This window comes from Sminthopsis crassicaudata, chromosome 3, assembly GCF_048593235.1.
Source record: "Sminthopsis crassicaudata isolate SCR6 chromosome 3, ASM4859323v1, whole genome shotgun sequence".
Classification (NCBI taxonomy): domain Eukaryota; kingdom Metazoa; phylum Chordata; class Mammalia; order Dasyuromorphia; family Dasyuridae; genus Sminthopsis; species Sminthopsis crassicaudata.
The window spans coordinates 609793236-609820723 of NC_133619.1; the positions used below are offsets into that span (position 1 = coordinate 609793236).

General features: G+C 51.7%; 1 protein-coding gene across 3 annotated transcripts in view; it reads left to right on the plus strand.

Annotated features, from left to right (window-relative positions):
- The window catches only part of HSPG2 (heparan sulfate proteoglycan 2), a 172606-nt gene that overhangs the window by 60279 nt on the left and 84839 nt on the right, over positions 1 to 27488 (plus strand). For 2 of the 3 annotated variants that reach the window (XM_074305959.1, XM_074305960.1), the window contains exons 2-15: positions 1605 to 1743; positions 5010 to 5054; positions 12617 to 12726; positions 12949 to 13007; positions 15285 to 15445; positions 15729 to 15767; positions 20672 to 20800; positions 21067 to 21300; positions 21426 to 21545; positions 22935 to 23066; positions 23259 to 23403; positions 23522 to 23673; positions 25307 to 25453; positions 27290 to 27453. In XM_074305959.1, coding sequence (XP_074162060.1) covers positions 1605 to 1743; positions 5010 to 5054; positions 12617 to 12726; positions 12949 to 13007; positions 15285 to 15445; positions 15729 to 15767; positions 20672 to 20800; positions 21067 to 21300; positions 21426 to 21545; positions 22935 to 23066; positions 23259 to 23403; positions 23522 to 23673; positions 25307 to 25453; positions 27290 to 27453 — 1776 coding nt within the window. The remainder of the gene's footprint in view (positions 1 to 1604; positions 1744 to 5009; positions 5055 to 12616; positions 12727 to 12948; positions 13008 to 15284; positions 15446 to 15728; positions 15768 to 20671; positions 20801 to 21066; positions 21301 to 21425; positions 21546 to 22934; positions 23067 to 23258; positions 23404 to 23521; positions 23674 to 25306; positions 25454 to 27289; positions 27454 to 27488) is intronic. The other variant, XM_074305961.1, reaches the window with a different exon arrangement.

Consider the following 27488-nt stretch of genomic DNA (forward strand, 5'->3'; position numbering starts at 1 on the left):
CTGGAGTCAGGGAAGACTTATCTTCCTGAATTCAAATCCAATCTCAGAAACTTGCTATGACCCTGAGCAAGTCACTTTACTGTCTGTTTCTTCATCTGTAAAATAGGGGTAATAGAAGGACCTAACTCGTAGGTTTATCATGATGACCAAATGAGTCAATATCTGTAAAAAGTGTCTTTGTGAGGCAGCTAGATGGCACGTACATAGAGCACTGACCCTGAAATCAAGCGGATCTGAGTTTAAATCCAGTCTTAGACGCTTTCTAGCTGTGTGGCTCTAGGCAAGTCCCTTAACTCCAATTGCCTCACCAAAAAAAAAATAATAATAATAATAATAATTAGAAATGCTATTGGGGATGATATACTATTCTCCTATGATCTGGGTTTTCTTCTATGGTTTGAAAGCTGTATGTTCCATGCCAACTAGAGACTATGAGTGTGTATTATGGTAACATTTATTAAAAATGTTCTTATGTTTTTTGGATCTGTGTCATGTTGGGAAGACTGTGGGCTACAATTTGGCTCATGGCAATGCTCTGCTTCCAGCCTAATTTGTTGGTTGAATTCTCGAGGATAGTTTTGAGGTCTGCTTTTGTGTCTTCTGACACAGCAGCTCTCAAAGCCAGGTCAGGTCCTGCCTCTCACACAGTCTGGTTTTTTGACATTATGTCATCATGTCAGATCTCAGTGCCCTAGGCCAGGAATATCAGACATTTGACTTAGGCATCACTTGGAGTACCCAAAACATATTAAAATGCAATTGGGAAATATTTAACAAGATAAATAGAAAAACAATAATAGGACATGGATTATGGTAATGTATAGTTTCAATAAGTCAGTCTACAGGACCTTCTATATAATTCAATGGCTTCAGTTCTACTTGAGTTTGATATCATTGCTCTAGGGTTGTTGTGGTTTTATTTGGGGCGGGGGGAGTGTCTGATTTTGTAATTCAAGAATTTCTTACTGCTTGATTCCTAAGAAATAACTATCCTCCGGTATATAATTATGGCTTTTTGATAGTGATGGTCTAGGTATTCAGTAGGGGCAACATTTTTGCCACCTATGGTGGAACAGTTTCTGCCATTTTCTATACAATCTACAACTGACAAAGGGTTCCCTGGCCCCTTAAGTATCAATAACTTTTCTACAATTTCTAGTCCCAATGACCTGTTCTGCTATTGTTCTCATAATTCATTCATTTATCAGTGTTATTATTAATAGAGTGTGCTGTATGGTAAATAGGAAGTCAGTGTCAGAGTCGATTTAGGGTTCTGTTTCTAACACATAATAATTGGCTGGGTGATTCTGGGCAAAAAACGGAACCTCTCAGTGCACTAGATAGCTAAGACTATAAATTATAGTGGGGACGCCAGCCTGTGGCAGGAGGCATTTTTTCCTCAGAGGTCCAGTCATTTTTATTGTTTTTATTACTTCCCCTTTCTTTGCCCATGGTGCCCACAGGCATCACGCCCTCGTCCAAAGCTTATGATCCCTTGGAGGGATTTCAATTGGGTCAGAGATTTGAAGGGAAAGAGCCCCCACTCAGGCTGTCTCTGGGTCCAGAAGGTGAAGCGCCAGGATTTACACTTTGGTATCTTACAGGTGGTCGACAGTCGGACTGCGTACGATGGATTATCACTACCTGAAGATGCAGAACGGGAGACGGCGGTGGTCCGCCCTCTGTGGAACTATTCTGACCTCTCTGATGATGAAGACCTCCTCGCTGATGAGGCCTCTGGAGGTGAGTGACTTGGGCCAGGAGGGATGGGCTGGAGAAAAGGCCAGGAACAAGGGGCAAGAAGGTTCCCACTGTACCAGCCCTCCTAGAAGGCTGGGGAAGCGGGGAGTCAGCAAAGGCCCTCTCCACTCCAGGCTGCTATAAGGGAACAGGGCTCAGACTTTAGTCTCCCTTCCTCTCCAGGGAGCCTGTTAAATTGCTTGGCAATGTAGGGTAATGAGCACTGTGTTCAGAGTCAGAGGAAGCATGGATCAGATCCTGGCTCTGGGAGCATTTTACTGCATAGGTCTCTTTAGAAAGATCACTGGCTTTTTTAGGGGCTCAGTGCTTATCTCAGTGAAATGAGGAGATTGGACCATGTATTTATATGGTATTTTACAAATGTGACTTCTTTTGAGGATCAAAGAACTATTATTATTCCCATTTTACAGATAAGGAAACTTAGGCAGGATTAGTTGCCCAGGATCACACAACTAGTTAGAGAAGCTCTGAACTCTGATCTTCCCAATATCAGGCCCAGTGCTCTAACCCTGTGCCATCTCAATCCCTCAGAACATTTAAACTCTCTGGACCTCAGTTTCTTGTCTGATAATGTTTTCCAGTCGTGTACAACTCTCTGTGACCCCATTCAGGGTTTTCTTGGCAGAAACTGCAACAGTTTTCAGTTTTCTTTACACATCATTTTACCGATGAGAAAGTGGAAGCAAACAGGGTTAAGTGACTTGTCCAGAGTCACACAGCTAGGAAGTATCTGAGACTGGCTTTGAATTCCAGACTTCAGACCAGGTGGCCATGGCTTCCCGGCCCTTCCTTGAACGAAACTCCCGTATTTTTTCTCATGGTCTCCCATGCCTGGAATACTCTGACTTCCTTCAGGTCTCAGCTAAAATCCCACCTTCACCAAGAGCCCTTCTTAGTCCCTCTTAATTCTAATGCCTTCACTCTGTGATTTATCTCCAAATTTATTATGTCTACATCTTGTTTGTACATAATTGTTTTCAACTTGGCTCCCCCTTAGACCAGAACTCCTCGAAAGCAGGGACTTTTGCCTTTCTTTTTAATCCCAACTCTTGACATAGTGCCTGGCATCTAGTAGGCACTTAATAAATGCTTATAGGCTGATTGTATGACTTTGTAACCTATTAACAATTTAAGCCTTTTTGAAAGTCTATTTTTTCCCATTTCTCTTTTTGGCCTGTGCTACCTCTTAAAGGTAACAAATCCCACCAAAGGAATGTCCCAGTTAGTCCAAGTTCTTACTCAAATGTGGGGATGCATCTCGAATTTCCTCATGGTGAGACCTCCCTCCATCCATCTACAATGCAACCTGTCCCTGACTTAGTAGACAAGTCCCAGGGAATTGCATGTACAAGTCACTTGTCCAGGGTCATGCAACAGAGCCAGAATTTAAACCTACTTCTTCCTTGGTGAGGTGTCTAGGACCTGCCAAAGAATAGCAGCCCCAATTCTGGTTAAGTGTTTACAGGAAAGTGCCAGTCGCATCCCCTTTTAGCCTTGTCTTGCTCCATCCAGCTGAGGGAGGCCCAGTTTCTTTTATCTAGTCCTTTATGCTCCCCCTACTGCCACCATCCTGACCCCACTGGTTCAGTGGCATCCAGGCCTGTCTCCTAGAGGGTCAACCCTCAGCTCTGCACATGAGCTTCTGTCTGCCATCCTTTGCATCCTCCTCACCCCAGGCTGTCCTAGTTTTTTATAAGTATTTGAAGACCCTCTGATTAGGGCTTTGAAGTTGACCTTTCAGGAAGCTCCCAGGACCTCCTCCGAGGCTGTTTTCTGATCTGTTAGATGTCCGTCCTGCCCCAACCCTGCTCTGCTCTGGAAGCCTCTCGGGTCTCCTCCCTTGGGCCTTTAGAGATATTTGTGAGATATCTTCTCAGAGGGCCTCAGCCGTCCTGCCCTGCTTAGTCTCTGGCAGGAACTATTTGCCAAGCTCCAAGTAATAGATACTTGAATCTAGGAGAAAGTATTAGATTTGGAGGAGATGCTCTGTTCACTTCTTTTTTCATTTTTTTTTCTCTTCCATGGTTTTTCCCTTTTGCTCTAATTTTTTTCTTCCAACATGATTCATAAAACAATGTGTAGTTAAAAAAATAAAATATTAAAAAAATTGGAGGTAAAAATGAATGACATTTAAATCCTGCCTCAGATTCTTATTTGTGAAATCACTTGCCTTTTCTGAGACTCAGTTTCCCCAATTGTAAACTGGCAATATTAATACCCATCTCACAGGGTTGTTGTGTGGATGTCCCTGACAATCTTCAAATGCCATAGAAAGGTAAATGCTGGGCAAGTCCAAAGATAGAGGGGGATAGTGGAAAGAGAATCTGGGTTCAAATCCTACTCTGATGCTTATGTAACAGGGGTTTGAGTACCGACTGACATCCTGGAATTTGAAGTCCAGAGGGATTCTCTCTCAGCGTTACACTTACTGCCTTTAACTTGGGCAAGCCATTTAAATTCTCTAGACCTGCATTTTTTCATCATTATGGTAAGGACCTCTGAGGCTCCTTCTGGCTCTGTAATGTAGGAAGCAAAGGCAGTTGTGGAGGAACGGATAAAGAGCTGACTTCAGGATCAAAGACCTGGGTTCCAGGCCCACCTCTGACCTGGCTGGTGGCCCCTCCAGGCAGCTCTCTGAGACTGTAAGAGGCAAGAGCAGGTGCTGACTTGCATTTGTAGAGAGCTTTTCTTCACCTAGTGTTCTTTATGCCAGCGAAATTTAAAGATGTGGTTCCAAAATCTGCAGCGGAACAAGAACGTGGTAAGAGCAAATGGATTCGAAGGTACAGAGTTATATCCTGGCTTTGATACTTACAGAGCTGAAAGGTGATCCATTTTACAAATGAGACAACTGAGGGCCAGACTTACCTCAGTGACTTCCCTAAGGTCTAACAGGTAATTAGGATCTAAGACTCCTCCCAGCTCTACCATTCTGTGTTCCAAGGGCCCTTTCAGCTCTGACATTCCATGTTCTAAGGCAGGATTCAAATCAAGATTTTCCTGATCTTAAGGCTAACAACTTGAGGCTCTCTGACCATTTAGGGTTTACAAAACACTTTCCTTAAAATCACCTGGGAGGAGGAGACTGCAAAAATCACCACGTCTGATTCAGAGCTTTCAGGTTTTAAATCTAACTGATGATGTGGAATAATGAAATATTAATTCCTCCCCTTTTAAATAGGGGCTAAGTCCCTGAGGCTGCGATGTTGCCTTCATCTCTTCCTAACTGATGTCTTTTTTCGTTCCAGATGACCTTGGCAGTGGGGACCTGGGAAGTGGAAGTTTCCAGATGGGTAAGTCACCAAGAAAATAATTTAAGAGCTCACCTCCCCCAATGCAGTCCAGCCCATCCTTGCTTTCCCTTTCTACCCTCCTTTTCTCCCAAGGGATATCCAAGAGGCCAAACTTGTCTAGGTCACCCTAGGTCTTTTCTCCAGGTGTCCCTTGCAGTCAGGACCCTCCCCTGAAGCATAAGGAAGGATTGGCTCGAGGTAGAACTAACTGGAGGGATGTTTTCCCCAAAAAGGGGCTGGTGAACGGGGACTCACTTTAAGTTGCACCCAGGGAGACTGAGCTTCTAGCCCATGGCCTAGACCTGGAGATGAGATAGGAGCAATGGCTCAAGATGGCTCTTCCTGTCAAGCAGAGGACATAGGTCTGGTACTTTGCCACATGGGGAAATGTGGGAAATTTCAGGGTTGACTATACAAAGTCAGGCTGCTCTTCTCCCTTCCCCACTGGACTTATGGAAGCAAGAGGCATGATAAATGAGACAAGAGAATACTGCTTTCAATCTCTACTTGCATAGGATCCCCTTTCCAGAGAAATGAAATATGATTCTGAGGTCCCTCCCAGCTCTGACCTCCTGGGTTCTAAGGGCCCTCCCAGCTCTGACCTCCTGGGTTCTAAGGGCCCTCCCAGCTCTGACATTCTGGGTTCTAAGGGCCCTCCCAGCTCTGACCTCCCGGGTTCTAAGGGCCCTCCCAGCTCTGACCTCCCGGGTTCTAAGGGCCCTCCCAGCTCTGACCTCCCGGGTTCTAAGGGCCCTCCCAGCTCTGACCTCCTGGTTCTAAGGGCCCTCCCAGCCCTGACCTCCTGGGTTCTAAGGGCCCTCCCAGCTCTGACCTCCTGGGTTCTAAGGGCCCTCCCAGCCCTGACCTCCTGGGTTCTAAGGGCCCTCCCAGCTCTGACCTCCTGGGTTCTAAGGGCCCTCCCAGCTCTGACCTCCTGGGTTCTAAGGACCCTCCCAGCTCTGACCTCCTGGGTTCTAAGGGCCCTCCCAGCTCTGACCTCCTGGGTTCTAAGGGCCCTCCCAGCTCTGACCTCCTGGGTTCTAAGGGCCCTCCCAGCTCTGACATTCTGGGTTCTAAGGGCCCTCCCAGCTCTGACCTCCCGGGTTCTAAGGGCCCTCCCAGCTCTGACCTCCCGGGTTCTAAGGGCCCTCCCAGCTCTGACCTCCCGGGTTCTAAGGGCCCTCCCAGCTCTGACCTCCTGGTTCTAAGGGCCCTCCCAGCCCTGACCTCCTGGGTTCTAAGGGCCCTCCCAGCTCTGACCTCCTGGGTTCTAAGGGCCCTCCCAGCCCTGACCTCCTGGGTTCTAAGGGCCCTCCCAGCTCTGACCTCCTGGGTTCTAAGGGCCCTCCCAGCTCTGACCTCCTGGGTTCTAAGGACCCTCCCAGCTCTGACCTCCTGGGTTCTAAGGGCCCTCCCAGCTCTGACCTCCTGGGTTATAAGGGCCCTCCCAGCTCTGACATCCCAGGTTCTAAGGACCCTCCCAGCTCTGACCTCCTGGGTTCTAAGGGCCCTCCCAGCTCTGACCTCCTGGTTCTAAGGGCCCTCCCAGCTCTGACCTCCTGGGTTATAAGGGCCCTCCCAGCTCTGACATCCCAGGTTCTAAGGACCCTCCCAGCTCTGACATTCTGGGTTCTAAGGGCCCTCCCAGCTCTGACCTCCTGGTTCTAAGGGCCCTCCCAGCCCTGACCTCCTGGGTTCTAAGGGCCCTCCCAGCTCTGACCTCCTGGGTTCTAAGGGCCCTCCCAGCTCTGACCTCCTGGGTTCTAAGGACCCTCCCAGCTCTGACCTCCTGGGTTCTAAGGGCCCTCCCAGCTCTGACCTCCTGGGTTATAAGGGCCCTCCCAGCTCTGACATCCCAGGTTCTAAGGACCCTCCCAGCTCTGACCTCCTGGGTTCTAAGGGCCCTCCCAGCTCTGACATCCTGTGTTCTAAGGGCCCTCCCAGCTCTGACCTCCTGGGTTCTAAGGGCCCTCCAGCTCTGACCTCCTGGTTCTAAGGGCCCCCCCCAGCTCTGACCTCCCGGGTTCTAAGGGCCCTCCCAGCTCTGACCTCCTGGGTTCTCAGGGCCCTCCCAGCTCTGACCTCCTGGGTTCTAAGGGCCCTCCCAGCTCTGACCTCCTGGGTTCTAAGGGCCCTCCAGCTCTGACCTCCCGGGTTCTAAGGGCCCTCCCAGCTCTGACATCCTGGGTTCTAAGGGCCCTCCCAGCTCTGACCTCCTGGTTCTAAGGTCCCTCCCAGCTCTGACATTCAGTCTTAAATCCTATCATGCTAAAAAGTCTTGATGAGCAAGCAGCTGCATTCAGCCTCTGGGCTTGGGTACAAAAGGGGGTGTATTTTTCTCAGCCCATCTTCCCCTAGGGGAGACGGATACAGGCCAAGCCGTCCATCTGTCTGTTCCCCTCTCCCTGGCTCTACTCCCAAGGACTAAGCCTTGAATTCCAAGCAATTGGGATGACTAGGAGGCTGGATTAGGATGGGGTGGGGGGACAAGAAAAAGCCCAGCTGGGAGCTCTGCGAAACAGACCCTTTATCACTCAGGGTCTTCACCATATTCCCCTCCCCCAAACCAGTCCAGGACTCCAGGTAGGGAAAAACCCTGTGAACAAGACCCAAAGAGCCACAGACATTTCCTGCGAGTCCTGGGATGGCAGCCGTCTGACCGAAGGCTATCCTGTGGTCAGGGTGCTGGGCATCTAGGCACCCAGCCAGGCAATGATGACAGAGTTGGGCCTGTTCACAGTGGAGGGAACTCCCTTGATGGGGTGAGGCTGGCTAGGAGCTCTCGACTCAGCCTCCTGGCTGTCCTGGGGCCCCAAAGCAGGACAGGGACTTGGGGCTCCCCATTAGTCCCCTCCCGTCAGCGCTGTTTCAGGTGAGGATTTGGGTGTCCGTGTTTCACAGATCTCAGGATAGCCAGAAAGGCCAGAATTTGGGCCTAAAACCTCTGAGGGCTGGGCCAGCTCCTTCAGGGCCGTCAGGGCCAAAGTCCTGGAGAGAGGGCATGACAGAACCAGGAGGCCACATGACAGGATTCTCCAAGGGCTCTGGGGCAAAAGCGCCCCGGGGGAAGGGTAGGAGAGGAAAAGCTGGCCTTCCCTAGTGTCCAGTCTGTTTGGTCTTTGTTCTCTGTGCTCTGAAACCTCTGCCACTTACCAAGAAGAACCCAGGGAAGCCTCTAGTCCATTCTTCCCAGAAAGGCTTCTTCCCCCCTCCTCCCAACCAGGCCCAAACCTCTCTCTCTCTCAGGCCTTCTTCCCTCTGCTTTAGTCTCTTTCCTTGCTTTCCCCCCAGCAATCTTCCTGGGAAAACAGCTGCAAAGGGCAGGAGCCAGGCCAGGGGCGGAGGCAGTTTGGGGTGTGAGGGGAGGGGGTGGGAACCTCAGGTCCAGCTGGGGAGCAGCCAGGGCTGGAGCCAGCGATTGTGGGTGATTGTTTATAGGAGGGAGAGATCCCCCTCTCCCCCACCCGCCATCTCCCACGCACCTGACAACTGCCATTGAGTGGCAGCTCTCTTGGAGGTGGGCCTGCCTCCCCCCCACCCCCAGCTGTTGCCCAGCCAGGGCCAAATAGCTGCTCCTTGCCTCCGCTGCCTCCACTTCCTTGTCTCCGCTGCATCTCAGAAGGATTACCCCTCCTTCACCCCAACTCTGCACGTTCCCAGCCTCCCCTGGCAAGCTCTCCTTTCAGGCAGGATGTCTCTCCATTTCTCTCAATAAGTATCATGGAGGAGCTCTGGCGAGCAGCCGTGTGGCCCAGTGGATACAGAGGTGGCCTTCAGGTCCCCCCCGACCCACTCTGGCTGTGTGAACCCGGACAAGTCCGATTCTCTTGTCAGCAGAGAAAGTTTCCTCCCCACAATCTCCTTCTAGCAGGTCCAGTTTCAAAGAAACTTAGGAATGTACTAGGCCCAACATCTGTTTCCTATTTGTCTTCTCCCTATCTCTCTTTTGGGGGAAGATAGTTTTTTTCATTAGAGATCTCTAAACCCTGCTGTGGCTCTGGATTTGATGAAAAGACAGACAAAGACAAAGAAAGAGAAGGGGAGGAGAGACAGAGAAAGAGACAGGAGAGAGAGAGAGAGACGGGATGGGGGAGGAGGAGAAAAAGAGACAGAGAGAAGGGGGGAGAAGAGAGAGAGAGAGACAGAGAGAGAGAGAGAGAGAGAGAGAGAGGGAGAGAAAGAAAGAGAGAGAGAGACAGGAGAGAGAGAGAGAGAGAAAGAGAGAGAGAGAGAGAGAGAGAGAAAGAGAGAGAGAGAGAGAGAGAGAGAGAGAGAAGAGAGAGAGAGAGAGAGACAGAGAGAGAGACAGAGAGAGAGACAGAGAGAGAGAGAGACAGAGAGAGAGACAGAGAGAGACAGAGACAGAGACAGAGAGAGAGACAGAGAGAGACAGAGAGAGACAGAGAGAGACAGAGAGAGAGAGAGAGAGAGAGAGAGAGGGAGGGAGGGAGAGAAAGAAAGAGAGACAGAGAGACAGAGAGAGACAGAGAGAGAGAGGGAGGGAGGGAGAGAAAGAAAGAGAGACAGAGAGACAGGAGAGAGAGAGAGAGACAGAGAGAGAGAGAGACAGAGAGAGACAGAGACAGAGAGAGAGAGAGAGAGAGAGAGACAGACAGACAGACAGAAAGAGAAGGAGAGAAAAAGAGAGACAGAGAGAAAGAGAGGGAGAGGGAGAAACAGAGACAGAGAAACAGAGGAGGGAGGGAAGGAGAGAGAGAAAGGGAGGGAGGAAAGAAAGGGAAGGGAGGGAGAGACAGAGACAGACACAGAGGGAGATAGAAACAGAGAAACAAAGAGTGATAGAGACAGAGATAGAGACAAAGAACAGAGACAAAGACAGAGACACTCCTTTGTTTTTCCCACCTCCCCCAATTTCTCCCTTCTCTTTTCACTTCTTTATCCCTTCTGAGCCTCGAGATCCTGGGTACAGCAGACAATTGTTCCTGTCCCCCACCTTTTGTCCCTTGGGCAGATCCCAGTGCTGATTCCCCTGCCCCACCTGAGGAATCCCTAGCCTGGGCCGTTTGTCGAAGGAGACTGAGTTGAGAGGGGTCAAGATTAGTCTGCCTCCCAGTCCAGTGTTGTTTCCATAACCTCGCTTCCCTCCTGTCCCATATCCAGGAGACAGCAGAGTCCATTTCCATGCTCCATGCTCCCCTTCCCCAGCCTCCCACTCTCAGGCTGAGATCACCCAGTGGAGGGTCCAGCCTCTGTGCCCAGCTGGCATCGTCTGTCAGGCCTGGGACGAGGAGGTTGGCGGTTCCCCAGGCACCTCAGCCATTAGCTCCACCTGTTTGGTGGGGTGCCGCTCCCCAGAGCCTGCTGGCCCCAGCCTGGATGTCACTGGATGCCCCCTCAGCCCCCCCCCCGATGTGGACTGGGCTCACACTCAGCTCAAATCTCAGCTTTAGAAATAAGGGGGCCGCCTTTGCCCCATGAGTGACCTCATCAGTCCCTTTTGCTGGCACTGTGTGCCCCAAGCACCCCAAAAACAGGCCCATTCCCCCATATGGGGTCCTGCCCTCCCTGAATGAAGGAGAGGTCTTACTGAGGGGAAGGAAAAGGGCACTCTGAGTGCTGGAGGGCACAGGGGCCACTGGAGTCAGGAGGACGGCCTCAGATAGTTAACACTTAACCCCATCTGCCCAAAAATATATACAAAGACAGGAGAAAGGTGGTGTTGAGAAGGGGAGGGCAGCTTGGGGATCCAGTGGATAGAACGCTAAGTCTGGAGTCGGGAAGATTCATGTTCCTGAGTTCAGATCCTGCCTCTGTGGGACCCTGGGCAAGACATCTAACTCTGCCTCAGTTTCCCCCTCTGTAAAAAGAACAGGAAGAAGGAAGTGGCAAACTTCCCCCTTATCTTTGCCAAGAAGACCCCAAATGGGTCATGGACATGACTGAACAACAGCCAGGCGCTGCCATTTAGCAATGGCAGCTCTTCCTGAGCCTCAGTTTCCCTCTTTATCAGAGGATTGGACTGGCCTGAAATCTCCCTCTCAGCTTTAGATCTATGAGTCAGTGAATCCTAGGGAGCGGCCGTCCTTGTCCCAGAGGGGGAACCGATGAAGTAACCTCATCCTGGAGATTTTCCTTCCCCACCCCCTTGCCCACTGCCCGTCTCAGCCCATGGTAAGAAAGGGGCTTTGTGGGGCTTGGATCCTCCCCCCCTCCCTGGGGGAGCGGGCACATTCCTGGGCAGGCAGACCAGGCAGTTGTAGGGAGGGCCGGTTGGGCAGGCAGGGGGGATGGCCAATGGCCTGAATGGGCCTTTGTGCAGCCCGACAAGGGGGCCTCTGTGGCCCGGGCCTGGGGGCGCTCTGCCCACCGTGGCCTCCCCAGTGGCCCAGTCCGGGCATGGGGGAGTCGGAACCCTAGCTACACTGGTTTAGAAGTCAGAGAAGCGAATACCGGCTCTGCTGCCCACTCACTGTGTGATCTTGGACCAGTCACTCTCCCACGAGTCCCGTTTCTGGTTCTGCATGGGCCTTTCCTTAGCTTTCCCCACCCCCCACCCTGTTGGGCTCATCTCCATTGGGGGTCCAGGAATAAGCCTCAGGCTTCCTTGACCCCGACTTACTCACTCTGTTTCCCTCTCTCTAGCCCAAAGGATCCTCAGCCCAGGGTCTGTACTTGGGGTTTTTTTTCCCAAAAAATATTTTGAAAAACGTATTTCGCTATGTCATTTCCTTTGCAGTTTTATATATTTCCTTCGTTTAAAAATATTGTTCTGAGCTTTCACCAGAACATCTAAAATGTTGAGAAGCCTGCTGTGGTACACTGGCACTAAGTCCCCGGGCAGATACAGGGGGAGAGCCGCTGTGTCTCTGGCTGCCCCCATCCCTTCCCAGAAGCACTCAGAGCTGAACTGTTATCCTGGGGCTGAAGGCAGCCGGCTCTGGGGCTTGGGGACCAAGGAGAGATTTTAATACTCCTCCTCCTCCTCATTATTATTATTATTGCATTTAGGTAACAAAGACTTTCCATTTTATCTGGGCTTATGATCAGTGTGCTTTAGAGTACGTCTCATTTGAGTCTCAAAACAAGCTTGTGAGGATGTTGTTACTATCCCTGTTTTGCAAAAAAAGGAAACTGAGGCTGAGGGGTAAGTGATTAGCTTAAGGTCACACAGATATAGAGACAGGAGGTTTTGTTTTTTTGTTTTTTGTTTTTTTTTTGAGACAATCTGGGATAACTGACTACATCTGAAGCCAGATTTGAATTCAGGTCCCCCTGACTCCAGAGCTGGGGCTCTGTCCGTGGCTGCCCCCAGAGACAGGATTTGACCTCGTGACTGTTGCTCTATCTATTGTGTTACCTAGTTACTTCCCATGGACTGCTACTTTGGGGTCCCCGGCCTCTTCTATTCTTGGAGGCCTTTGCCCAGAGCACGCCCGGCTGGGAAAAATGACCTTATCTGTCTGGTGAGAGACACTGCGTCTGCATCCTGTCTCAGACCCGGCTCAGAGTTCGGACCTTCCCTTCCCCATCTGTCACTGGACCATCTCTAAGGTCCGCTAGATCCAGGCTCCATCATTGCTCCATTCCTTTCCTCTCCCTAGTCTACTTCCGGGCCATGGTGAACTTCACGCGGTCCATCGACTACAGCTCCCAGCTGGAGGATGCCGGCTCACAGGAGTTTCGGGATGTGTCCGAGGCGGTCGTGGATACGGTAAGGGCTTGGGGAGGCTGGGGGTGGAGGCTGGGGTCATAGGGATGGTCCTGGAGGCTGAGAGGAGGACAGCGCCAGAAGGAAGGTGGACAGTCACCCGTGTCTTGATGCCCTTCCTGGCATCAGAGAGCTGTGGGTGGGAGTGCAGAGAATGATGTGAGGAGAGGAGTCCCAAGCTGAGAGCTTGCAATTGCAGACCAATGGTTCTGTGTGTCTCACCAGCTGGAGTCTGAATACCTGAAGATCCCTGGAGACCAAGTTGTCAGCGTGGTGTTCATTAAGTAAGAAGGGTCATGGGTGGGCTATGGGAGGGACCTTCAAACCCGGGAGGTCAGAGCTGGGAGGGCCCTTCAAACCCGGGATGTCAGAGCTGGGAGGGCCCTTAGAACCCAGGATGTCAGAGCTGGGAGGGCCCTTAGAACCCGGGAGGTCAGAGCTGGGAGGGCCCTTTGAACCCTGGAGGTCAGAGCTGGGAGGGCCCTTAGAACCCTGGAGGTCAGAGCTGGGAGGGCCCTTAGAACCCTGGAGGTCAGAGCTGGGAGGGCCCTTAGAACCCAGGAAGTCAGAGCTGGGAGACGCTTAGAACCCAGGAGGTCAGAGCTGGGAGGGCCCTTAGAACCCGGGAGGTCAGAGCTGGGAGGAACCTTAGAACCCGGGAGGTCAGAGCTGGGAGGGCCCTTAGAACCCGGGAGGTCAGAGCTGGGAGGGCCCTTAGAACCCGGGAGGTCAGAGCTGGGAGGGCCCTTAGAACCCTGGAGGTCAGAGCTGGGAGGGCCCTTAGGACCCAGGAGGTCAGAGCTGGGAGGGCCCTTAGAACCCTGGAGGTCAGAGCTGGGAGGGCCCTTAGAACCCTGGAGGTCAGAGCTGGGAGGGCCCTTAGAACCCAGGAGGTCAGAGCTGGGAGGATCCTTAGAACCCAGGAAGTCAGAGCTGGGAGACGCTTAGAACCCAGGAGGTCAGAGCTGGGAGGGCCCTTAGAACCCGGGAGGTCAGAGCTGGGAGGAACCTTAGAACCCGGGAGGTCAGAGCTGGGAGGGCCCTTAGAACCCGGGAGGTCAGAGCTGGGAGGGCCCTTAGAACCCGGGAGGTCAGAGCTGGGAGGGCCCTTAGCACCCGGGAGGTCAGAGCTGGGAGGGCTCTTAGAACCCAGGAGGTCAGAGCTGGGAGGACCCTTAGAACCCAGGATGTCAGACTGGGAGGAACCTTAGAACCAGGAGGTCAGAGCTGGGAGGGCCCTTAGAACCCAGGAGGTCAGAGCTGGGAGGGCTCTTAGAACCCAGGAGGTCAGAGCTGGGAGGGCCCTTAGAACCCAGGAGGTCAGAGCTAGGAGGACCCTTAGCACCCAGGAGGTCAGAGCTGGGAGGGCTCTTAGAACCCAGGAGGTCAGAGCTGGGAGGGCCCTTAGAACCCAGGAGGTCAGAGCTGGGAGGGCTCTTAGAACCCAGGAGGTCAGAGCTGGGAGAGCCCTTAGAACCCGGGAGGTCAGAGCTGGGAGGACTCCAAATCCTAGGAGCACCATAGAGAAGGACACTTGTATTAACTTGCTTAGATCTAAGAAGGGAAGGAGATGAGCATCCCTTTTTTCTGCCCAGCATCTTTGTCCCCTCTATTACCTCTTGAGTTGCCAGGTTATTTATCTCCAAGATAATGGGATCAGACTGTCCTTTCCACCCTTGAGGACCCAAATCCTATACTCCAGGGAAATGGGGACTCCTGTTGCTCCCATGTGTTACAGTGCAAAGAATATGGACTCTGGAGTTCAGAGCGTACCTTGCCACATGTAGTTTCTGGGATGTGGAGACTCAATGTCTTCATCTGTAAAATGGGGAGGAGGTTAGACTAGATGACCCCCTAAGAATTCAGAAAGTGCTGCCTCAGATTCTTTACAAACTATGTGTGACTCTGGGCAAATTGTTGAATTTCTTCCAATTTGTTTTCTCTCCTTTTAAAATGAAAGTTTTGGATCAGGTGACCTTTGTGGTCCTTTCTGGCTTTGATTTTCTGATCCTTGTTAACTCTAAAGTAGTACTGGTGGGGTAGCTGGGTGGGGCAGTGGATAGAGCACCAGCCCTGGAGCCAGGGGGACCTGAGTTCAAATATAGTCTCAGTCAATTATCTTCTCACCTCTAGAGCCCAGCTTCTTAAACCGGGGTCTTGTAACTGAACGTGGTAGTTGTGAAATTATGATTTATCATCAGTGAATGTTTGCTCTGTATGCCTATTTTAGGTTATACCTCTTTAGGGTCACTTACAAATCTTTGCTGTTGCAAAAGGAAAGTTTAAGAAGCCCTGACCTAGAGGAAAACCCACACTGAAGTGGGAGCCCCTGAGTGCACCCTTAGGGGCTTTTTCTACCCCACATTTTTTATTTTTAAAACCAGATTTCAGCTGGCAAAGTGGAATTTCAGGCCCTGAATGTGGATGAGGTCCCTCTTTGTTAGGGCTTCCCCCATGTGGGGGAGGGGGGCTCGTAGCTAGACAGAAGCCCCCCTGCTGGGGACAGAGAGCAGAGAAGGGCCTGGAGAGCCCCTTCCTTACTTCTCCCCTCCTTTGCTCAGGGAGGTAGAAGGCTGGGTGTTTGTGGAGCTCGATGTGGGCTCAGAGGGGAACTCAGACGCCAGCCAGATCCAGGAAGTCCTCTACTCAGTCGTTTCCAGCGGCGCCATCGCTTCCTATGTCACCTCCACAGCTGGCTTCCAGTTCAGGCGGCTGGGAACAGGTACGAGGGTGGGTGCTGGGCACCACGGTCCCGGAATAGGGGGGAGGAGGAGGTCTGGGTGGGGGGCAGCTCTCCGAGATATCCTCTCCCCTCTACCTGCTGGTATACTCCAGAGGAAGGTGGGTGCCAGGGGTTAGTTCTGGGCATCCCAAGCATCCCAGCAGGGCTACCCAAGGAGGACTCCTCGCACCCTGCCATGGGCTCCCAGCCCTACATGTGCCTGGGTGGGAGGAATGCCCCCTACCCCAGGAGGGCCAGTCACTGACCAACTCTTCCATTGCAGCAGAAACCCCGCCCCCTCCTGTTGCCATGGCATCACCAGGTGAGAGGGGCACCTGCTCCTATGGGCAGAGAACAGGGGCCCCAGGGAGCTCATTACTTCGGCCCATCCACCCAGCTGGGCGTCAGAAGTGCATGACATCCTCCCCCTCTCTCTCCCTCCGTGTGGCCCCCAGGTTGTCGTTCTGCCCGGGGGCTCTAGCCCTTGTTGCAGGGAACGGGGAGGGGGCTTGTGTGCCATGTTTCGTGTCTATGTTGAAGGGTCTCGTGTGCTGTGTGGAGCATGGGCCTGGCATGGGCATTGCCGGGGAGTGGTGACAGGCTGGGGCATGTGCTCTCTGTGTGCCTTACGTGCCCTGTGTGTTGTGTGGGCTGCCATTGAGAGGTTCTCGGCCTCCCAGGGGCGTTTCTCTTGGAAACACCCACTTTCAGTTGAGCTCAGCTGCTTCATTAATCCCAAGAAGCTGTTCTGGGCCCACTCTGACCTTACCCTGGTGCCTCCCTGCTGGTTTGGGCCAGAGAGAAGATTGGGAACTGGAGAATCCTGAAATCCTTCCCCCAGCCATCTCTTAGAGCCAAGATGTGCCCGGGCCCAGGGTTCATCCCTTTTTCATTTATTTATTATTTTATTAATTTTAATATTTATATAAACATTTTGTAGTTATATTTATATATCCTCCACCTTCCCTTCCTGTCTCTCCCATCAAAACCATCTCCTCATGCAGCTCTCTCAGCCCCAAAAAACTTTATAGTCAAGTGTGCACTAAAAACACAAGACTCACCCCAAGTTACTAAGTGGCATTTCAGATCCCAGCAGGCAGAGGAGAGATCTTTTTAAGTTGAGAGAGGGGGATACTCGTGGCCAACAGCTAAGCTAAGAGAGGGGGGATACTCGTGGCCAACAGCTAAGTTAAGAGAGGGGGGACACTCGTGGCCAACAGCTAAGCTAAGAGAGGGGGGATACTCGTGGCCAACAGCTAAGTTAAGAGAGGGGGGTTACTCATGGCCAACAGCTAAGTTAAGAGAGGGGGGATACTCATGGCCAACAGCTAAGCTAAGAGAGGGGGGATACTCGTGGCCAACAGCTAAGCTAAGAGAGGGGGGATACTCGTGGCCAACAGCTAAGCTAAGAGAGGGGGGATACTCGTGGCCAACAGCTAAGCTAAGAGAGAGGAGATACTCGTGGCCAACAGCTAAGTTAAGAGAGGGGGGTTACTCATGGCCAACAGCTAAGTTAAGAGAGGGGGGATACTCATGGCCAACAGCTAAGCTAAGAGAGGGGGGATACTCGTGGCCAACAGCTAAGCTAAGAGAGGGGGGATACTCGTGGCCAACAGCTAAGCTAAGAGAGGGGGGATACTCGTGGCCAACAGCTAAGTTAAGAGAGGGGGGATACTCATGGCCAACAGCTAAGCTAAGAGAGGGGGGATACTCGTGGCCAACAGCTAAGCTAAGAGAGGGGGGATACTCGTGGCCAACAGCTAAGCTAAGAGAGGGGGGATACTCGTGGCCAACAGCTAAGCTAAGAGAGAGGAGATACTCGTGGCCAACAGCTAAGCTAAGAGAGGGGGGATACTCGTGGCCAACAGCTAAGCTAAGAGGGGGGGATACTCGTGGCCAACAGCTAAGCTAAGAGAGGGGAGATACTCGTGGCCAACAGCTAAGCTAAGAGAGGGGGGATACTCGTGGCCAACAGCTAAGCTAAGAGAGGGGGGATACTCGTGGCCAACAGCTAAGCTAAGAGAGGGGGGATACTCGTGGCCAACAGCTAAGCTAAGAGAGGGGGATACTCGTGGCCAACAGCTAAGCTAAGAGAGGGGGGATACTCGTGGCCAACAGCTAAGCTAAGAGAGGGGGGATACTCGTGGCCAACAGCTAAGCTAAGAGAGGGGGGATACTCGTGGCCAACAGCTAAGTTAAGAGAGGGGGGATACTCGTGGCCAACAGCTAAGCTAAGAGAGGGGGGATACTCGTGGCCAACAGCTAAGCTAAGAGAAGGGGATACTCGTGGCCAACAGCTAAGCTAAGAGAGGGGGGATACTCGTGGCCAACAGCTAAGCTAAGAGAGGGGGGATACTCGTGGCCAACAGCTAAGCTAAGAGAGGGGGATACTCGTGGCCAACAGCTAAGCTAAGAGAGGGGGGATACTCGTGGCCAACAGCTAAGCTAAGAGAGGGGGGATACTCGTGGCCAACAGCTAAGCTAAGAGAGGGGGGATACTCGTGGCCAACAGCTAAGCTAAGAGAGGGGGGATACTCGTGGCCAACAGCTAAGCTAAGAGAGGGGGGATACTCGTGGCCAACAGCTAAGCTAAGAGAGGGGGGATACTCGTGGCCAACAGCTAAGCTAAGAGAGGGGGATACTCGTGGCCAACAGCTAAGCTAAGAGAGGGGGGATACTCGTGGCCAACAGCTAAGCTAAGAGAGGGGGGATACTCGTGGCCAACAGCTAAGCTAAGAGAGGGGGGGTACTCATGGCCAACAGCTAAGCTAAGAGAGGGGGGATACTCGTGGCCAACAGCTAAGCTAAGAGAGGGGAATACTCGTGGCCAACAGCTAAGCTAAGAGAGGGGGGATACTCATGGCCAACAGCTAAGCTAAGAGAGGGGGGATACTCGTGGCCAACAGCTAAGCTAAGAGAGGGGGGATACTTATGGCCAACAGCTAAGCTAAGAGAGGGGGGATACTCGTGGCCAACAGCTAAGCTAAGAGAGGGGGGATACTCGTGGCCAACAGCTAAGCTGGGGGGGATACTTATGGCCAACAGCTAAGGTGAGGGAGGGGGATACTCATGGCCAACAGCTAAGCTGGGGGGGATACTTATGGCCAACAGCTAAGGTGAGGGAGGGGGGATACTCATGGCTAACAACTGTCCACCTACAGTGAGGAAGAAACAGAAACTGAAGGCATAGTGTGGCAGAAAGAGAACTAGATTTAGCATCAAAGGTCATAAGTTCAGATCTCTGTCCTTCTTCTTTGTGACATTGGGCAAGCACCTTAAATTCAGTTTCCTCCGATCTTTTGCTGTTTTTAGATTCTGTGCTCCGAGAGCCTGTCCATCTCTGACATTCCATATTTGAGTATCTGTCTTCTCCAGAGTTCTTCCCTGCTCTAATCCTGCCATCCCATGGTCTCTGCTCTGTCTGTCCTCTCTGGGACCTGGCACTATAATGCCCCATGCAGCTTACTTGGCCAAGGGCAAGCCCAGTGCTTTTCCTTCACATTCATTCATTCCCTCATCAGATAGCTCCTTTCTGCCTCATTATTCCCATGTGCCACATCAAGATAAGGTTTCTCTTCCCTCTTCAAAATACTATAAACATGGAAGCTTTACTCATGTTGTTTTGCCTGTGGGCTCAACCCTCTGGGATGGCACATGGGATGAATAAACCAGAGCTTCCATCCTCAAGGGCTACTTAGTATTTCTTGGAAACACCAATTGTGTGGAATTTTTTGGAATGCAGATAGAAAACTGGAATCATCTTTGTCTACAACAGGTTTCTATTTTACTAGTGGGCCACTGGTGAACAGAATAATTTTTTTCCTAGATAGATCTGTAAGAAACTCCCCTATTGGATGAGGGTAGAGGGAAGAAGGGCAAAAGTTGGAACAAGTTTTTGCAGGGGTCAGTGTTGAAAATTTACCCATGTGTATGTTTTGTCAATAAAAAGCTATTTAAAAAAAAAGAAAAGAAAAGAAACTCCCCTATTAAAGCACTGAGAACCTTCTCTGCCACTTAAAATCTAGAGGGTTGACTGGGGGTAATGAGAGATTGTGCCTTGCCTTGGGTCCCACAACCATGATAAATCACTGGTGAGATTTGAACCCAAGTTTTTCTGGCCCCAAGGCCATCTCTTCATCCAATATGCCATTATATATGCCAAATAAATACATAATTTTATTGTGAGGGCAATAACAATTGGAGGGATGAGGAGAAATCTTGAAAGAGACCCTTAAACTGAGCCTTAAAGGGAACTGGAAGGTTCACGAGGCAGGGGTAAGGACGGGACAGGTATAGACTTAGGAGACAAGTCTATGCAAGGGAAAAAGATGGAATCTTACTTGGGCCCTGAAGTTGGAAGGAATAATGTGTAATCATTTGGAATGGGAAGCCAGAGCCCAGGTGGTGCAGGGCTTTAAATCCCAAGGGGAGAGAGGTTGATTTGGTCTTCAAGGCAATGTGGACGAGTGTTTTGAGCAGAGAAGTGACGTGGTCAGATCTGAGCTTTAGGATTCTCTGGTGGCTTGTGTGGAGAACAGGCTGAAGAGGAGAGACTTAGGTGGGCTGACCCACCGGCAGGCTCCTGCAGTGGAGCGATGGGGGAAGAGGAAAAGGGAGGGACGTTGCATAGGGAAGATGGACAACAATTGCCTGTGGATTTCTATATGGAGGAAGAGGTGAAAGATGACTCCTAAGTAGGAAACCTGAGGCAACTGGCAGGATGGAGGTGCCCTAAAGCTAGGCTGAAGGGGGAAATTTTAAACATGTTGGGTTTGAGATATCATCCAGGAGATGCTGGTGATTCAGCCTCAAGAGGGAGGTGAGAGTTGGGTACCTACAAGACCCACCGAGATAGAGAGAATAGAGAACAGCACTCAGGGCAGAGCCTGGGGGCTTACCCATCCCTAGGAGTCTCATTCTGCAATGAGACTGAAAAAGTGGGGTGAGACAGCAGAAGGAGAATCATAATGTGACATAAAAGCCCAAGAAGGATTACTCAGGAGGTGGTCAACAATCTTGACATCATATATATATATGAACAGCCCAACCAGGACACCCTGATGCCTGTAGATGAGGAAGTCTTGGTCTGTCCCCACAGGGCCAGGACCCCTCCCCAAGTCCTCCCCTTAACCACAGCCTCTGAGACCTCTCTGCTCCCCAGTTTTGTCAGCTGTCTGACCCTGACTGTCCGTCCCTCCTCCCCCAACTATCCTTATCTTCCCGTAGTGACACCCCCCTCCCGGCTCTGCACGGACCAAGAATTTGCCTGCCGGACCTACAACGAGTGTATAGCCCTCGAGTATCGCTGCGACCGACGGCCAGACTGCAGGGACATGTCTGATGAGCTCGATTGTGGTGAGGGTTGAGGAGGCAATGGGAGGGTAGGCCCGGAGCAGAGACAGGAGGGCACAAGAATGCTCCTAGAAAGACTTCAGGTGTGGAGCGCTCAAGGCAGTGGGCATGAGGAATGGGCTGGAGGTGTCTGGGGGTGAGAGTTAGGTTGGTAGGAATGAGAAATAGGGCAGGAAGGGTTGGTTAGTCAGGGACCAGCAAACAGGCATCAGGAGCAGGGACCCCTCTCTCTAGCCAACTCACTGATGTTTTTTTTTTCCTTCTGTAAGAGTATACAGAGGAGTCCATTCCCCCAGAACCCACAATACTACCTCCAAGGACCCCAGCCCCAACTGTGGCACAGATACCATGGACAGCAACTGCCTTGGCCCAGCTCCCAGCCCGCCTACCCCAGCTCTGTGGACACCATGAAGCCTCATGTACCAACGGGCAATGTATCCCCAAAAATTATTTCTGTGATGGGCAAGAGGATTGTAAAGATGGCAGCGATGAGGAGAACTGTGGTGAGTGAGACTGAGGGGCGAGGAGTCGAGGAGCAGGCGGCCTCAGGTCTGGCCCTCCTCCAAGTAGAAAACCTTTGGGGGTTGGGGAGATCACTGGCAGAGGTCCGTGGTTTTTGCCCTTCCAGATCCCTCCTTGCCCTGTGAGCCCAACGAATTCCAGTGCAGGGATGGCCGCTGTGCCCTCAAGCTCTGGAGATGCGATGGAGACTTTGATTGTGAAGACCGGACCGATGAAGAGAATTGCCGTGAGTCTTCAACTGTCTGGTTTTCTCCTTCCCCTCCCCTAAGTTGGGCCGGGAAGTCTTTACAAACCATCTCCTAAATTGGGGGAGCAAGAGAGCTCCCTTTTTGCCCCACTAAGTCTAATCCAACATCATCATTTACAGTGTACTTAGCTAGCACTGCCTGGGGCACGGGATTGCCAGGAGCCCCCACAGGACCTGGAAGAACTGGGAGTGGGGAGAGAAGGAAATGCGTCGGCTCCAGAGAGCTTCCCTGGGAATCCCCTCCCTGGCCAGAGGCACAACGGCCATGGCCATTCTGTAGTGTAGTAAGGGGGGGGGGGTTGACCATGTCAGGGAGGCCTCGAACAGAGAATGAAACCAGAGTATATCCTCAGCTTTTTTCCTACTCCCCAACTTACCTAAAGGAGCTGCCTCTGTAGGAGGAACCCTGCCCCAGGGACATTTGTGGGGGAGAGCAGTAGATTGTGGGACATTGCCGTGCTTGTGTATGTGTGATTGAGAAACAAACACAGAGACAGAGGAGAGACAGAGACAGAGGGATACAGAGAGACAGAGTCAGAGGGACACACAGAGACAGAGGGATATAGACACACAGAGACAGAGGGACACACAGAGACAGAGGGATACAGACATACAGACAGAGGGACATACAGAGACAGACGGATACAGACATACAGACAGAGGGATACACAGAGACAGAGGAGAGACAGAGACAGAGGGATACAGAGAGACAGAGTCAGAGGGACACACAGAGACAGAGGGATATAGACACACAGAGACAGAGGGACACACAGAGACAGACGGATACAGACATACAGACAGAGGGATACACAGAGACAGAGGGACACACAGAGATAGGACACAAAGACAGAGAGAGAGGGACATACAGAGACAGACGGATACAGACACACAGACAGAGGGACACACAGAGACAGAGGGATACACAGAGACAGGACACAAAAACAGAGAGAGAGGGACACATAGAGACAGAGGGATACAGACATACAGAGAGGAAAGACACAGGGACACACAAACAGAGACAGAGGGACACACAGACAGAGAGAGAGGGACACATAGAGACAGAGGGATACAGACACACAGACAGAGGGACACACAGAGATAGAGGGATACAGACATACAGAGAGGAGAGACACAGGGACACACAGACAGACAGAGGGGCACATGGACACAGAGACTTGTGTCACAGATCCTTTTCACCTAAGTCAGATAGTGTCTGTGCCTCTTGTGTGAGACTGAGACTGTGTGTGTGCAGGAGATGTTGGGATGTGTGTGACCTTGTTGACATGAAACACAAGGTGACACGAAGGGAAAGGGGTGAGCCCGTGCCGGGTGGGCGGCCCCCGTGACCACACTATCCCTCCATCACAGCCCCCAAGCTGCCTGAGGAGATCTGTGGACCAACCGAATTCCGCTGCGTCTCCACCAACACCTGCATCCCCTCGAGCTTCCACTGTGACGACGAGAGTGACTGCCCAGACCGTTCGGATGAGTTTGGCTGCAGTGAGTATAGAAGGGAGGGAGGGCGCAGGGGAGAGGGCCCCAACTCCTGGACCAGGACCTGAGGGCGGATGTCAGGGTGCTTCCACTCATAGCCCTGCTCTGGTTCCCATTCCTCTTCCTGGGCCCTGTCCCCCCCAAGTTTGTAGTCCCCCTCCTCCTTTGTCACAACATCCTCTCCCTCTGTGTCCACAGTGCCCCCCCAGGTGGTGACCCCACCCCAGGAGTCTGTTCAAGTGTCCCGAGGCCAGACTGTGACCTTTACCTGCGTGGCCATCGGCGTACCCACCCCCATCATTAACTGGAGGCTCAACTGGGGCCACATCCCCTCCCACCCCAGGTACGGTGGGAAATTGGCCAGGGGCAGGGACTCTGGGGGCCGAGGGCTGGTGGGCAGCATGAAGAGGGTCCCAGAATGCTCCAGGCTGAGCTCCACGCTCCTCTATACCGCGGTCCAGGGTGAAAGTGACCAGTGAGGGCGGCCGGGGCACCCTGACCATTCAGGACGTGAAGGAGGCTGACCAAGGAGCTTACACCTGTGAGGCCATGAACTCCCGCGGCATGGTGTTTGGCATCCCAGATGGCGTCCTGGAGCTCATCCCCCAGCGAGGTACGAGGGGGGCAGGGGCCGACTGACTGGACAGCGGCCTCAGACAGCTCTTATCCCTGAGGGAGGGGGCAGGGCACGACTCTGACCTTGCCAGAGACCCCGGGGCAGCTGGGGACCATGGCACCTCCCCAAGAACTGTTCGGAATGGAAGCAGGCCGAGGGCACGGAGAAGGCCTGCAGCCCTGCTCTTGCAATTGAAAATGCCCTGGCAGGAAGAGGGGGATGATCTCACTGCTCAAAGCTCTTGTGAGGGAAAGCCTTTGCCTGGGTGAGAAGGGAGCTGCATTTGGGGGCAGGAGATCAGGATTTGGGTCTGATGGCTACCACCTGTGTAACTATGGGCAAGTCACAACCTGGGGGCCTCAGCTTTCTCATCTGTAAAATGGGAATCATCACATTCATACTTACATTAACTCCCTCCCACAGTTACTGAAGAAGGTGCTTTGCAAACCTTAATAGGTCATAGAGATGGGAACTTTGCCCAACAGCCTGCTCCTCCCCGGGCCAGAAAAATGTTCCTGAGAAAGAGATCCTCAGATTTCCAGCATCCCATAGAGAACCTGTACAGAATTCCCATTAGAAGCAACTGGTGGTACAGGGAATTCAAATCCCACCTCAGACGCTTAGTGGTTGTGTGATCCTGAGAAAATCATATAACTTCTGTCTGCCTCAGTTTCCTCATCTGTAAAAAGGGGATAATGGCACTTACCTCCAAAGGCTGTTGTAAGGATCAGATAATATTTGTAAAATTCTTAGCCTGCTATATAGCAGGGAATTCTTAAACTTTTTCTACTTGTAACCCCATTTAACCCAAGAAAGTATATAATTAAAGACAAAATTATAAAGTATTTCCTTTAGGGCTGCTCTGTGAGATGGATAGTACAGTATTGCTTATTATCATTCCCATTTTACAGATGAAGAAACTGAGGCTCAGAGAGGTCATAGGATCATGCATAGGGGACCTTAGAGGCCTTCTAGTCCAACCCCCCTTCTTTTTGTAGATAAGGAAATCGAGATGTAGAAAGGTAAAGCCATACTTAGAGCAAACTTCAGAAATCCGGTGTGACCCCAAGCTCCTTGACTCAAAAGCCAGCGTACTTTCCACAGCTTTACCCCATTCCTGCCAGTACATTCCTACCATGCCGAGTTTGCTCATGCTGAGACCCCCAGAGATGGGGAAACTGAGGCAAGCTAATTGCTCAAAACCCTTCCCTTTCTTTAAGGCCTCTCATGGAATGGTGCACTATAGACTAGTAGCTGATAGCAAACATTTATATTAATCTTTTTTAAGATTTATAAAGTGCTTTCTATATATTATATACGTGTGTGTGTGTATATATATCATTTGACAGTCGGAGATGGGATTTTTGATCAGCCCTCTGCCTCTTTCTCAGGAACAGGGAAAGGGGCTGTTCTTTACTGCCTAGCGGCAGAAATAGGGCATAACAAAAAGAAACCGAGCTCTGGAGGTGTTGAATTTGAGCCCTAACCTTGCCTCTTCCTCCCTTGGCACCCTGGTGCCGGTCCCATTCATTTCTTCCCCCTGGGGAGGAGGCTAGCCCAGAACAAGGGACTGGACATCAAGGCTTCCAGCCCGCGGGTCTGTCCTGATACAGGTGCTCTCTGCTCACAGGTCCCTGCCCCGACGGGCACTTCTACCAGGAGGACAGCGCTGTATGCCTGCCGTGCTTTTGCTTCGGCATCACCAGCCTGTGCCAGAGCAGCAGCCGCTACCGAGATGTGATCCAGCTGCGGTTCAACAGACCCAATGACTTCAAAGGTAGCGGGAGGGTGGGCCTGGGGCCGCACAAGAGCCTGAGCTCTCAGAACCCGAGCCAAGACTGCCTCAGGGTGGAAGCCAGAGGGGCGGGGAGGGGGGGAAGGGAAGAGACATCATCTGTTCCACAGGCGTAAAGTGGGCGCAGAGGCTGGTGAGCAGCAGTGGGAGGGTACAGGCGGGGGGAGAAGCAGGGGACGTGCTGTGCTCCGTCACTGCTCTCAGTATATTGAGAGTCTGGCAGCTGCGCCAGCCAGCACTGGGTCTGGAGTCAGAAAGTCTCCCCTTTGTAAGTCGCAGGTACTGTGTGATTCTGGGCAAGTCCCTTCACTCTGTTTGCCTCAGTTTCCCCATCTGTAAAATGAGCTGGAGAAGGAAATGGCAAAGCACTCCAGTATCTCTGCCAAGAAAACCCCCACTGGGGTCACGAAGAGTCAGACATGACTGAAAAGGTCCTTTCCAGCTCTAAACCTAGAATTCTATGATCCATAGCTGTAGATCTTTAGGACTCTTTGTGGGTCTGAGATCACTTGGCTAGACTCCTAACGCTCTAGAATTGGAGGGACCTCAGAGACTGTCTGGTGTTATCCCCGCTCAAAGAAGGGATTGTTCCCCCAAATGGACATCCAGCCTTGCCTCAGGAACACCAGACACAGAACCCTTGAGCCACAGAACTACGGCAGCTTGGGGTCCTTAGCGTTCTGCCTCTTCCTGGACCACAGCTTGCTTCCTGGGCATTCCTTTTATCTCCGCTGCTCCTCATTCAGGCCTCTGTGGCCAAGCAGGAAAAAAAAATGTAATCTTGCTTCCATATGGCAGCTTTTTATATAATTGAAAACAGAATCTTTATGTTCCCCCAAGTCTTTGCAAAGATTAGACATGTTAGCTTAGTTACTCTCAAAATTACTGTTTAGAAATAGAAAAACTGGAAATATTAAGGAGGGGGGAAATTTCCTCCCATTTTTAAATGATGGAGGTGGAAAAATTCTACCTCTGAGAATGAGTTTTTGTCTAAAAGCCCTTGAGCTGTTGCTTCCTTGGGTATAGATTTCAGGCCCCAGCTAAGAGCTAGAGGGACAGCAACGGTTAGCAATTATTTATTAAGTGCTTGCTGTATACTGAATCCTGAGTTGAGAATTCAAGAAAGACAAAAGCAAAGTCTCTGTCCTTGTGAGGCTTCCCTTCTAATGACCAAGACAGCAGCTAAACAGCTAAACAACCGAGATGCGTGCAGGGTAAATGGGAACTAACCTCAGAAGGGGAGACAGAAGTTGTGAGGAAGGAGACGGGACACCAGGAAAGGCCTCCTGCAGAAAGTAAGATTGAACTGAATCTTAAAGGAAGTTAAGGCAGAAAAAGGGGAGAGAGAAACAGAAAGAGAGACAGAGATAAACTGAGAGAAAGAGACAGAACTAGAGACAGAGACAGAAAGACAGAGATAGAGATAGACTGAGAAAAAGACAGAGATAGACAGAGAGACAGAAAGAGAGAGAAGCGACAGAAAAACAGACAGAAAGAAATGGTCAGAGGCAGAGAGAGGTAAGGGGGACAGTGAGACTAGCGTTGGCTAGTGTGGATGGGCCCCACAGTGTGTGGAGGGGAACCTGGTGTAAGATGAGGTGTTGTGAGGAGCTTCAAAGGCCAGAGGATCTTTTATTTGATCTGAGAGAAAATGAGGCACCTGGAGATTGAGTAGGGGAACGCTACGGGCAGACCAAAGCTGGGGGACATCCCTTTGGTGGGCCATGGCTTTCTGGTCTTGGCCAGTCAAGGGCCTGAGCATCTGGAGGAGGGGGCATCAGAGCCCAGCGCCCTCAGTGCTTCTCCTCTCCTTACCAGGCGTGAACGTGACAATGCCCTCCCAGCCTGGCATGCCGCCCCTGTCCTCCACCCAGCTCCAGGTAGACCCCCAGCAGCAGGAGTTTCAGCTGGTCGACCTGTCCCGCCGATTTCTCATCCTCGACTCTTTCTGGGCACTGCCTCAGCAGTTCCTGGGGAACAAGGTGAGGGGGCCAGGCCGATGATGGGTGCAGGTGGG